This window comes from Falco peregrinus, chromosome 14 (assembly GCF_023634155.1).
Source record: "Falco peregrinus isolate bFalPer1 chromosome 14, bFalPer1.pri, whole genome shotgun sequence".
NCBI lineage: Eukaryota > Metazoa > Chordata > Aves > Falconiformes > Falconidae > Falco > Falco peregrinus.
In genome coordinates, this window is record NC_073734.1 from 25,196,556 (window position 1) to 25,208,888 (window position 12,333).

Consider the following 12,333-nt stretch of genomic DNA (forward strand, 5'->3'; position numbering starts at 1 on the left):
AACTGCTGAGCTCTGTATTTGACCAACCAGGACAAGCATGTAGTGGACTAGCAAGCAGAGCCAGGCAGGTGGGCCAGGCACAGCACATCAGGCGCCAGCAAGTGCAGAAAACGCACAAGCTGCAACTGGGCTTGCATGGTGTCAGATCCCTGCTTGCTGCAAGCATGGCTCGGAGCACTCAGGGTGATCCACAGAGCCTAGCCGTGACAGAGCTCCAGGCCTCTGTGTGCTCCGGGGAAATGGCATGGGCAGCAGCAGTCCCGTTCCCTGCAGCTTACCTGCTGCTCCCTCAGCCTTCTCCTGTGTGGTAGTGGTGACAGTGGCTGGGCAAAGGAGGAGGGCAAGTTCCAGACCTTACACTGAGCAGGGCCACACCGAGGTGTGAATTCCTGCAGTCTTGGCAGCAGTGTTGCCTGCTCCCCCCTGCCCAGGGAGGACAAATTTACTCAGCAGCGTGGGTGCCCAGCGTCACGGGGACCTGGCAGGGAGGTGGAGCTGTGGCAGAGCAGCCAGCACAGCTGAAGCCCTCTGCATAAGGAGCTGTTTGTGTTGCTGAATTGTTAAGCCCCATTGACAACAGCAGTCCCCCCTCCTCTCACACTCGAGGAACTGTGGTGGCCACATACTGATCCTTTCTCCTGTCTTCAGGCACCAAATTAGGGTTATTCTTCCCACAGTCCCTCTAACTAGCTGTTGCCTTTTTTTTTTTTTTTTCTTTCTTGCTCTCTGCAGGCGTACGAGTGGGCCTTGGAAGGGATGCGACACCTTGCCTGCATCAGCATGGAGGACTGCAGCTCTGCCGAACACTGTGCAGGTGTGATTAAGTGCCTGGAGAGTTACAAGGGGCAGCACCCAGACATCAGTGATGCCCGGTTCCAGGAGATGAAGGAGCTGGCCTGTGAGCTGAAGAGCAACAAGGGACTCAAGCAGTGGAAATTTGCATGGTCTAAATGCCAGGAGACCAAGCTGGTTTTTGAAAAGAAACTTGAAGCAGCCTTGAGAACGAGGAGGTCTCTGCTGTCAGACCAAAAACCAGCTGCAGCAGGGGAACAGCCCCAGGCTGGCAGCGAGGCTGGCAGTCTGTCCCACCGGAGGCACTCTGAGGGGGCCACCTCCAGGTCCCACTGGGACAGGACTTGCAGCGCATCCCACTGCAGCAACAGGCCCAGCTGCTCTCTGGGGTGGACTAAGGAGAAAGCTCCCTCACCCTCCCTGAGCTGCCCTGGTGATGTCAGTGCTGGGGAAGAATTTGCCTGCCAAGCTGCTCTCAGCCCTGTTCCTCACTCGAGCAGAGTTTCTTTTGCCAGTGGGGCCTCCAAGTCTCCAAAGCTGCCTGAAGAAAAGCCAAACCTGGAGAGCGTATTAGAAACCCTGGAGGTGAAGCCATCCTGCACATCTACTCCAGCTTCCGGGAAGCTGCCTCCCAGGAGGATGCTCCGGAAGGCCCAAAGCTTTGACCTCCCTTGCGGTGAGAGCCTGTGGTCAGGCTGCCAGAGGACACTGAGCGAGCCGGCCAGATATGGCAACACCGGCGTCTTTATTAAGGGGCTAGAGGTGAGCAGCACCGAGCTGGTGGACAGGACTTTCGTGCTGCGGCAGCAAGCTGCTCACAGCTGGGCTGCAGACTGCCTGCCGGAGGGACAGAGGGGCTGCCTCTCTGTGTCAGAAGCCAAGAGCTGGGGCAGGTAAGTGGCTGTGAAGCTCGGAGCTCCGGTCCTCAGGGTGGTGAAAAGGCAGTCAGCAAAGATGCGAAGAGCTCTGCAGTAACAGTGACTTTGGCAATGGATTCAGGGCAGGTAGATGGAGGTGCGGCTCCAGCTTCCCTGCACACGTGTGCGTGGTGCTGAGGCAGGCCCACAGGGATGTCCCCACATAGCCTGGCACCTACCTCTGGGCAGGGAGGCAGGGAAATCGGATCTCTTGCTCTTCCCCTACAGCATGGATTGCCCCGTAAGAGGGGGAAGAGCAGTTCCCAAGCATGAGAGAGAGTCTCTGAACATTGCTGTTATTTGGAGGACGAGGCTTTGCAGAAACGTAGTACTTGGGGACTTGACAAACCAGTGGTACAGGTGCAGCGGGAGAGAAGCATAGTGCATCATCCTGGACACTTCTGTGGGGTGTTGTACCCAGGCTGGTAGAGAGGGCACTTCAAGTACCCGGTGACAGCAGCATCACAGCTAGCAGAGTGTTTGTATTTGCCCTTTGGGGCCGAGACCTCTGTTTGGGTGACCAACAGCTGGCTTTTGTTCTCTTCTTTCCCTTCTCTGTCCTTAAGGATCTCCACTTAACTTTGTTATGCTACAACATGCCTGGGCTATGGAGAACCCTGGGATGTGAGCTGTTCTTGAAAGGGGGTCACCAGGCAGGTCTTTTCAGCTGATCTCACTGGAAAAATTTTGAAAAAAATGAAGATTGGAGGCAGAGATGAGAAATGAGTGCTGGATGCAGGGAGACTACAGATCTCCTCCACTGCTTCTGCTCTGAATGGGATGGCTGGGAACGGTGAAGTCTTCTGGAAGGGGTCTCTGATATCCTAGCATGTGTCAGGCAAGCGCATGGCAGGGGATGAACACCAGCAGTTTGCTTCTCAAGGGAGTGTCGCAGTAGCACTCCTGCCTGTGGGCACTGAGGCAGTTGCACAGTTCGGTCTTCTGAACAGCCGCAGTTGTTGGCTTGGGGAAAAGCTGAGAGGAAGGGAAGGCAGGAGTAGTTATGTTTGATGCTGCACTGCCTCACAGTGGAAATTTGAAGTACCTAAGAGTGATCCTGTCGGAGACGTGCAGAGCAACCTGTGCTAGGAACTGCTGTTTGCTGATGAAGTGATAACGAGGTTCGTTACCCACTCATTTTTGCTGGGACAAGCCCAACAGCACCTGGGTCCAGTGCTTGTGTTCTCTCCCGTGGTTACCATCACCTCCCACTGCTTCCAGTCATCAGGCTGACTCCTCCTCACAGAAGTTACTGTGACTCCTGCTGTCCCTGTTTTGGGAGCGCAGCCATTTGCGGAGCTGCCTGTTGCATCCAGAGCAGGGGCGGGGTGGGCCCAGGGATGCCTGTGTCCTGCTGAGGTTGGAGCAGGACTGCAGCCACCTGAGGCTTGCCCTTCCTGAATAGAAAAGCCAACAAGAGTTCCTTGGATCAGCCACGAGCTTTGTCAGTGCTCAGGGTCAGAGCTGAGACAGGCAGTTGTGAGTGTGAGCTTGGATGGTGCTGAGGGATCATCTCATCTCTGTGCTGGGTCTGAGGGGGACCTTCTTCCAGGGCAGTCCGGTGCTTTGCAGGCACTCCGACTGCCGTAGCCCTGCTGCAGTCTGGGTGCCTTCAAGGAGGAGTGTTTCCTATTGCAGCAAGCTGCGGCACATCATTGATGAGATGGTAACCACGGAACGGGAATATGTGAGGTCGCTTTGCTACATCATCGATAGCTACTTCCCTGAGATGGAGCGCCTTGACCTCCCCCAGGACCTGCGTGGGAAGCGCAGCGTCATTTTTGGGAACCTGGAGAAACTCTATGACTTCCACAGCCAGTACTTCTTGCGAGAGCTTGAGAGCTGCTGCAACCACCCCCTGCGGGTCAGCCACTGCTTCCTCCGACACGTAAGGCATCAGGACCTTCCCCCTGGGGCTGGGCTTCTCCAGAGATGTGCTGCTTTCCTATGCGCGGCGATGCCTGTACTTTTGACTACTCGCCTGTGTGACCCTCTTTGGGAGGGGGAGGACGACCCTGTACTGGCTTGGTTTGTCCCCTGCCAGTTTAAATGCTAGGTTGGGCTGGGATGGTTCTGCACAGTTGAGCCCAGGCAGTAGCAGATGCTCTTTGCCTTTCCTGTTGCTCTTTGCTACCAAGAGACACCGCCAGGGAAGCAAAATGTTTACTCCATAAAACCACCCCGTCTTCTGTCTGTGGTGTCAGTGTGGAACGGCTTCAGTGAGCAGAGAGGCACAGACCTGCTGCTGGGGGGAAAGGAGCATGGGGCACGGGTCTTAAGCTGAGCTGCCCCATGCAAGTTGGCTGCTACCAAGTGAATGGTGTCTGTTGGGGTACTTAAGGGGCAAGGGGTAACAGGACAACGGATTAAAAAGTCCTAGTTCCTGTAGGAGCAGGAGGACAGGAACATTCCCTGGCTCTTAATGAACCTGAAGCAAAGTCATTTGTGGTTCCATAGGAGGCTCTGGTGCAGCCTGGGAGAGGCAGAAGCACTAGAGTAACTGATGGTTATACATACAAAAGCATGGCTGCCCCTGTGCCCTGGGTGCGTGTTGGTCTCACATGGGGATCTTTTTTGCAGAAAGACCAGTTTGGGATGTACGCACTGTATAGCAAGAACAAGCCGAAGTCAGACTCGCTGCTGGCCAGCCATGGGAATACCTTCTTCAAGGTAAATTCCACTGCTTGCATCATGATTACTCTTGTGTTTGGGTCGCTGATTAAACAAGCTTAATTTCCCTGTTTGAGGCATGCTCAGCACTACCTCTGCTTTCCTGGCACAGCTGTCTGCACAAGTGTATGTTGGGGGACAGGGGCAGAGGTGCAGTGAGTGCTTTGGAAAGGAGCCCGGCACACAGCAGCGGTGGTCCTGTGGCCTTGCATTTCCCCACAGAGCGAACAGAGTAACCCAGTCAGGAAGAACTGAGGGTGTCAGTGCCTGCCGGGGGGCAGAGGATGCTCTGCGGGAAGCTGCTGCCTTCACTGTGCTGTGTCTCTCAGTTCAAGCAGGTGCAGCTTGGAGATAAGATGGACCTGGCCTCCTACCTGCTGAAACCCATCCAGCGGATGAGCAAATATGCCCTGCTTCTGAAGGACCTGACCAAGGAGTGCAGTGAGGCGCAAGAGCAGGAGCTGGGCTACCTCCGTGCAGCTGAGGAGATGGTGAAGTTTCAGCTCCGGCACGGAAATGACCTGTTGGCCATGGATGCTATCCGTGACTGTGATGTACGTTTCAGTGCCCTCCCCTGCCTGGGCAGGCAGAGCCACACTTCTTCCCCTTCTCTATACCTGGGATGTTTGGGTTGTATGGTGAGCCTTCCCTCAAATTCCCACAGTGATCAGGGTGCCGTCTGCCAGTACAGCATAGCAGGACTCCTGAGGCACAGGACAAGGGAACAGCAGGGCTTGGAGGTCTCCGTGATCTGCTAGGGCAGGCAGCCTGGGTGCTGTTACTTGAGCTGGGTGACATGTTTGTCGTAAATGTGCTCCCAGATGCTTCCTGGTGACGTGAGGCGACCTGGCAGCCCTTGCAGATTATGTCCTGCTGACTGCCTTGGGCCCTTCCATCTTCTTGAGCTGGTGATAGGAGGGCCGAGCAGTTTGCAAGAAGGAATTGAAACTGATGCTGATGCCAGGGGTAGGCCAAAGTCAGCTAGGTGGGACCTGAAGGAGAGGCATGCGAAGTACAGCACTGGAGGAGGAAAACCCCGGGGCTCAGGGTGGGGGAAGATGGATGTGGGGCAGGAAGAACTGAGGGACTGGCCTGCTGACCCAGATGTGCTCCTGACAGTTTATGGGACTCCTTTCCTTTTCAGCTCTCCTCTTTTCCCCAAGAGAAAGCTCTAGCTGCTGCCTCCAGTCCCCACCCCAGGGGTTTGTCACAGATCTGCACAGGGTGGCAGGAGAGGGCCACCTATGGGTAATGTCTAGGAGAAAGGTGCAGCTCTCCCCTGAGCCAGTTGTCTCAGCCTGGTGTGGCCTCTAGCAATCCATGCAGCCTTACCTCTCCAAGAGCCCTCCTAAGATGACAGGTAGCTGCCACTTCTTCGCCACCTGGGCCACAGCCGTGTGGGACCCTGCTCTCAAAGCCCAGGCCTGTGGCTGCCCGGACCTGATCCTGCTGGGGTCTTACCAGCATCCTTCCTTGTGTCCAGGTGAACCTGAAGGAGCAGGGGCAGCTGGTGCGGCAGGATGAATTCACCATCTGGCTGGGCCGTAGGAAGTGCCAGCGACATGTCTTCCTCTTTGAGGACCTGATCCTGTTCAGCAAGCCCAAGAGAATCGAGGGTGGCTTTGATGTGTATATCTACAAACGCTCCTTCAAGGTACGGGCAGCCCTGCAGCTCCCTCTTCTGCAGGAGACATCCATGGCTGGTTTCCCCATGGATGCATGGATCTGAAATGGGAAGCAGGAGCGCTTCCAGCAGAAGAGTGCTCCCACCACTGCTAAACTTTCTCCAAGCCGTGCAGTGAAGCCAGAAGGAAATACTTCACACAGTAATGCCTGGGCCCCCTCCATGGCGCGGGATGTGGGGCCAAGGTCTTCTGAGGGAAGGGCAGTGTGCATGTGGCAGGGAGGTGGTGCTGACTGGCTGAAGCACTGGGAATTGCCTGGGCTGTCTCTGCTCAGCTGTGTGCGGATTGTACCTGCTCCTGTCTGGGCCCTCGGGCTCTGCTGAGCTGGGGGTAGCTCTGGCTCTGCTCCTGGTGGAGCCCTGGTTGACACTTTGCTCTTCCTTTCTCTGGCAGACTGCAGACATCGGGCTGACGGAGAACTCTGGAGACAGTGGCCTGCGCTTTGAGATCTGGTTCCGAAGGCGGAAGTCCAGCGACACCTACATCCTCCAGGCCAGCTCAGCCGAGACTAAGCAGGCCTGGACCAGCGACATTGCCAAGATCCTGTGGCAGCAGGCAGCCCGCAATAAAGGTGTGATTCCTTCCCGGGGCGTCTGTGCCGCAAAAGGTGCGGGAGCCCTGTTCAGCTCGTGCTGTCCTGAGTAGGTTTGGAGCCTGTGACCAGGCAGCTCTGTGCAGCAAGCGGCTGTGTGCCAGCATGCAGCCTCAGCAGCATGTGCTGGGCTTGGCTGGGTATGTCCCTTCCCTGCTTCTCATCTCCAGGGAACCTGAGCAGTCCAAGCTCTGTGTAACTGTGGACACCCACCTGGACTCCCTGAGAGGAACAGGAGATACTAGCACAGGGTTCCCCACCCTGTGAGCATGCGCTGTGCTCCTGAAAGGCTTGCTGCTCTCCCTGTGATCTAGGCTGCTACTCGAGTGGCAGCTGCCCAAGTCAGGCTGGCTGGGTCCCTCCACTGGCTTCCCACTTGGCAGGACTCTCCGCATGGCACTGAGCTACTTGGCCAGAGCAGGGCATGTCTGCTTGTCCCTGGAGACTCCTCAGCCCTGAGGAGCAAGCAGAGAGCAGATCTAATCTCAGCAGTTCAGGAGCAGCCTGGACCAGGAGTGCTCCAGCCTGGGGCTGAGTAGTGCCTGTGGCAAGGGCTGGGTCAACCTCACGATGTGGCTGTGGGTCTCTTCCTCTCCAGAAATCCGTATGCAGGAGATGGTTTCCATGGGGGTGGGCAACAAGCCGTTCCTGGACATCAAACCCAGTGAGGCAGCTATCAATGACCGTGCGATCGATTACATCATGAAAGGCAGAGGTAAGTACCAGCTGTGCCTTCTCCCTTGCTCCATGTGAGCTAGGCAGGACTGGTGCTCAGGGCTTTTTTGGTATGTTTTCTGGCAGGTGCCAGGACCAGAGCATCAATTGCAGTGTCTCTGTTTGACCATTCCAACCCGTACAAGAGGACGCAGGCGCAGCTCTCCACGGGCAGCACCCCTGCTGCATACAGCCCTTCCTCCTCCTCCCTGCTGGGGCCCCTCAACCTCCACATGTACCTGGACCAGGCTCTGCTGCCAGGCGTCCTGGCCCCCAGCCGCCCCTTTGACATCGGGACCTGCATCGAGGAAGATGAGCTGGAGCACGAGACCAGCAGCCAGCCATCACTGAGTACGTATGAGCCTGCTCTCTGCAGCGCGCCCCGGGCTGTGTGGGCTCATCCCCACACCTCGCACTGTGCTGCACAGCCGGACCAGGCTCGCTGGGGTCATGGCAGTCCCTGCCTTGTACCCAGACTGGGGCGAGGAGGGCCCTGCCCTTCTGTGCCAGCTCTGTCTCAGCTTTCATGGGGATACTTGGCTCGGGTGTGGGGCTTAGTACAGTGCCCACTGATCTGCAGCCATATGTGTGGCAGGCTTGGTGCCGCATGCTGGGGCTGCTGGGGCCTTGGAGACCAGTGCTCATGTCTCTGCATCTCTGGTATGAGGCACTCTGTCCCTTGCTCTCGCCAGCCTGGCCCGGTGACCCCTGGGCTTCCCCTCTGTGAGCTCCCCTGGCCAGCCTACACCGATCTCCAGCATTGCTTGCTACACTTCCTTGAGTCATTTTGTTGCCTGTGGCTTCAAAGAGGCCCAGAGCGGAGTGTGGCTTATCTGCGGGCTTGTGTGGCCAGATAGATTATCAAGTGTAGATGGCACAGGTTATGTAAGCCAAATTCGTGGCCATCAGAGCAACCTTCCTCTCTTCCCTCAGCAACAGAGAGCTCAGAGTCATCGCACTGCATGTCAGGCAGCGGCTCCAGTGGCTCCGACAGCGGCTGTGTCTCCAGCATCCCACAAGAAAGCTTCTGTGAAGACATGGGCTCACCCCCCTACGTGCCCCTAGGCTCACAACACAGCTCTGCAGTGGAGGAGAAACCCAGATTTGCAAACAGCCAGTACATTTCTGCAGTAAGTGCAAGTAGCCAAAATGCTCTTTGCTTTGCCTGTTCCTGCAACTGTCTCCCCGGTTCAAGCCACTGCCTCTCATGGGGGGACTGAAGATGCTGCTTTTGGGCTAGGGGTCACAGTGGGGAAGTGACAGTTCCTCTTGCAGAGACTTGCCTCCTCCAGGGCAGGTGAGGGCCCCTCATTTGGGGGAGCCTCCCCTACGGTGGCCCAGATCCCTGAGGAGATGCACTGGGAAGGACCTGCAGTGCTGGAGGCTACACCCAGAGGGGATGCTGCACACACAGGAGCTATAACCTTGTCATGGGCTGGGGTACACACGTAACCTCCTGGGATGGATGGAGCTCTGCTGCAGATGCTGCTAAGCCCCTTTCCTGGGAGGTCTGGGCCTTTTTCGGGGAGCGATGAGCTGGAAGAGCGAGAGCCTGTCGCTCTGAGATGTCAGCGTGTCTCCTCTTACGTTCCCGAGAGTTCTCAGTGACTTCCCACTAGATCGTGTCCTGATGCTGTTGTCCTCTAACCCTGTACTAATGCTGGCTTCTCTCCTCTGCAGAAAGCAGGCCAGGTCACCATAAGTCCCTCGACAATAGTGTGACCCCTCTGCACGTGTATACCGCCTAAGGAAGTGGATTTGTTGTAAGTAGCCCCTGAAGGGGATTTTTCCAGCAGATTTGAGTGCTGGTAAGGTTTGGCAGTAGCTCTGAGACAGGAGAACCTCGCCTTCTGCTTCTCAATGAGCAGTTTTCCACACGCACTCCTGCCTGGTCTCTGAGGCTCTGATTCATCTAGTTAGAGAAGACCAGCTCCCTTAGGGCCGTCACCAACAGCCAGTCTGAAGCCTCCCTGATTTGAAGAAGCAGAAGCAAACAAAGCAAAATCACCTCCAGGTAGAAGAGGTTTGAGCACAGCCTAGTCATCAGTGTTCAGATGAGCTCCTTTCCTCTGAATGCTGCCCAGCTGTCTAACCACTAATCTGTTTCTTGTGGCTGTTTTCTGAAGTCCTGCTCTTAGTCCCTCTGAACTGCCTTGGGGAATCTATGGCATTCTCCCCAAGCTGGATTTATTCCACAGTTTCCTTTGAATCTCCAAAGGAAACTGCACGTCACCAGGCAGAGCGACCTGCTAGGTGATGGTCGGGATGTCCCAAGGGAGCTGCCTGATGTTGCTCCTGTGCTTCCCGATTTCTAGAGGACGCCTTGTCAGCAAGGAAATCGCTGTGATCTGAGGAGGGGTGAGCCCTGGCAAGCAGGGCTCCCTACGTGCGGGTGGCAGCCCTTGGGAAGTCACGTCACAGCCCACTCCGACCAGCCTGCTTCTGGCTCAGCTTTTTCCTCGCGTCCTTAGGCCTGACCCGCCCTCCCATGGGAGTGGAGGGCTTGGGACGCTGGGGGCTGGGTTAGCACTTGAACGGTTGAGGCGCAGGGTGGTAGATGGCTCGTAGGTTTGGCACTGGGGGGTGTTACAAGTGTGTGGGCCCACGGCTTGTGATCTGCAGGTACAGGAGCTCAGGAACAGCTAAACAGAACCAGCCAAGGTTAAAATGTAAGATCCAGAACCCCTTCTGCGGAGGGTCATGGACGAGACTTTTGAAGTGGCTGCAGAAGCAGCAGGCTTTGCTGGCCCGTGGCTGCTGGGACAGCAGCCTGTAGCCTTTGGGCAAGCCCTGAAGTGCAGAGGCAGACCCGGGCATGGGGGAAGAGCCGGGCTTCTCCTGCGAGGCTCTTCCAGTAAAACGTTCTTTCCCCACCAAAATGCAGCTCTGACAAACGGTGGGTTTTAAACACTTAGCGATACCGCTGCTGGCCAGGACAGAGGGACCTGTGGGATTCTGCCACGCCGTGGGAGGGCAGCCAGTCTAACCCATTGCACGGTGCTGTGTTCCAGGTTTGACTGATTGCCATTTCAAACTCACTGAAGACCCCAGGCCTCTGACCAGCAGAAGGAGACAGTCTTCACCTGTGAAGATTATTTTTTTTTTTTATACGTAATCAGGCTCTTTCAAACAGCCCAAAACCTGACCTCTGAGAGGGCGAGAAGCCCCAAGAAGGTTTCTGTCAGCTACTACATGTAATAGCTTTGGTGTTGGATGGGACCTTGGGCATTCAGATGTTGTTAGCCCTATATTTATGAGTAGTAAGTAACATAGCAGTTTGGGGGAAAAAATGTATTATTTTTAAAGCTATGAGCTGTACAGATTTTTGTTACAAGTGACTCTGTTACTATTTGTTCTGTAAACTGCACATTTTATAAAGTTTTTGGAAGGGCACGAAGAGAAACTGAGGTATTTAAGAAAAGTAGTGTAATGTTCTGTTTCAGGGTTATATTGACCTGGAGCTCAAGATTTAACGTCCTTCCTTATGTTCTAAATATGTCTATCATAGCGATAATTTATTTTCTTGGCTTAACACTTCTGTTTTAATAAAAGCAATTTCATTGTTATAGTGAATTGTTCCTAGAGATGATTCTTGCTGAGCTTTACCTCTGTCTTAACCACCTGTCAGCTCTTCCCCTCTCCCTGTGCGGTTTCTGCACTAACCAGCTGCCAGCTAAACCATCTCAATCCTGACCGCGTCCGCCGGGAGAGCGGGAAGTTTCCCTGGGTGGAGACTTCCGTGCTGCCAACGGGAAAGCTGAGGCAGAGCCAGGAGTTCGGAGCTGCCAGCAGAGGTGTCACTAGAGTGAGGAAGAGGAGCTGGCAGAGGTCAGGAGGTACGAGTTACCAAAGTTCCTGGCTCTTAATTAAGCCACTTGCCCAGTGTAGCCGCTGCCTGGCAGCCAGCCTCTCTCCTGGCTGGGTCAGGTTCCAGTGGCACGGGGTGCAAGTGGCAAGTTCAAACTCCATCATGCCTTGTCCTGGCAGCCAGGCTGTGCCCTGGGGTTACCGGCTGCTTGCTTCGCCTCCGACTCAGCCCCTCTGTGGGTACTTCAGTCCCACCATCGGGGCTGGTTTGAGGAGCTTTGGGTGGTGGCGGCATCTGAGACAGCAGGTTTTGAGCATAGCAGGTTGCTTATAATGCTGAACCTGAAACCCCGTTGTTTGAAGCACCACAACGTGACAGGAGAACAAGCGTTCCCTGTGTTCTGAGGTGGCCTGTTCACAAGTGACATCAAGGCTTACTGTGTGGCTGTGACATCCTCCCCGTACTCCTGGAGGAAGTGAAAATTAGCATTTTTGGAAATTAGTAGTTACTTGCTGCCAATTTACTCCTGGTTTATGAAGTGCTGTAAATCAGGCTCCCCAGGTGTGAGAGAAGTGGTGTCGGGGTTTAGCCTGAGGAAGACAATGGAGGGAGCAGTAATTAATTAAACTGCGGTTTCCCGCTGCGGGGAGGAGCTGCCGGGCCCTTGGCAGTGCTGAAGTCTCTGGTGTTAAACCTGCCAGCCACCCGCATTACCCCCAGCGTATGGACCGTGGTCCTTTGAGTTCGGAAATTCCTGTACTGTAAATAAAACACTTGGTTATTTTTTATAAGCTGGATGTTTTTTAAATCTTGTTCTTTTTTAGACAGCAAAGAACATAGTTTGACACCTTTGTACAAAATTGTGTGGGAAACGGTTGCACAGGGAAGATTTTAGAAGTTGCTGTTTAAAATTGTTGAGTTCACGCAAGATTTTTGGGCTGTCAAGGCAGCGACAGCTCATGTCATGAGAGGGAGAGAATTTAGTAATGCAACAAGAGGAACATGAAACTTCCTGAATTTCTCAGTTACAAAGGTTTCTGCATTGCTGGAAAACCCTTTAGTAATGTTTACCTGACACTGTTTTTTTCAGGGTTTGATTGATTTGTCTAATAAAGGTTATTTTCTTTATATGAATCTTGCTGGCATTGTGTCTTG

General features: G+C 54.8%; 1 protein-coding gene across 2 annotated transcripts in view; it reads left to right on the plus strand.

The window, feature by feature from the left end:
* Window positions 1-12,312, plus strand: part of PLEKHG4 (pleckstrin homology and RhoGEF domain containing G4) — an 89,740-nt gene extending 77,428 nt beyond the window's left edge. The window contains exons 14-24 of one of the 2 annotated variants that reach the window (XM_027781917.2): window positions 733-1,685; window positions 3,348-3,597; window positions 4,290-4,379; window positions 4,709-4,933; window positions 5,863-6,033; window positions 6,458-6,635; window positions 7,255-7,371; window positions 7,458-7,721; window positions 8,304-8,500; window positions 9,051-9,133; window positions 10,382-12,312. In XM_027781917.2, the coding sequence (XP_027637718.2) occupies window positions 733-1,685; window positions 3,348-3,597; window positions 4,290-4,379; window positions 4,709-4,933; window positions 5,863-6,033; window positions 6,458-6,635; window positions 7,255-7,371; window positions 7,458-7,721; window positions 8,304-8,500; window positions 9,051-9,092 (2,487 nt within the window). In that variant the 3' untranslated portion in view covers window positions 9,093-9,133; window positions 10,382-12,312. The remainder of the gene's footprint in view (window positions 1-732; window positions 1,686-3,347; window positions 3,598-4,289; window positions 4,380-4,708; window positions 4,934-5,862; window positions 6,034-6,457; window positions 6,636-7,254; window positions 7,372-7,457; window positions 7,722-8,303; window positions 8,501-9,050; window positions 9,134-10,381) is intronic. The other variant, XM_055818690.1, reaches the window with a different exon arrangement.
* The last annotated feature ends 21 nt before the right edge of the window (window positions 12,313-12,333 follow it).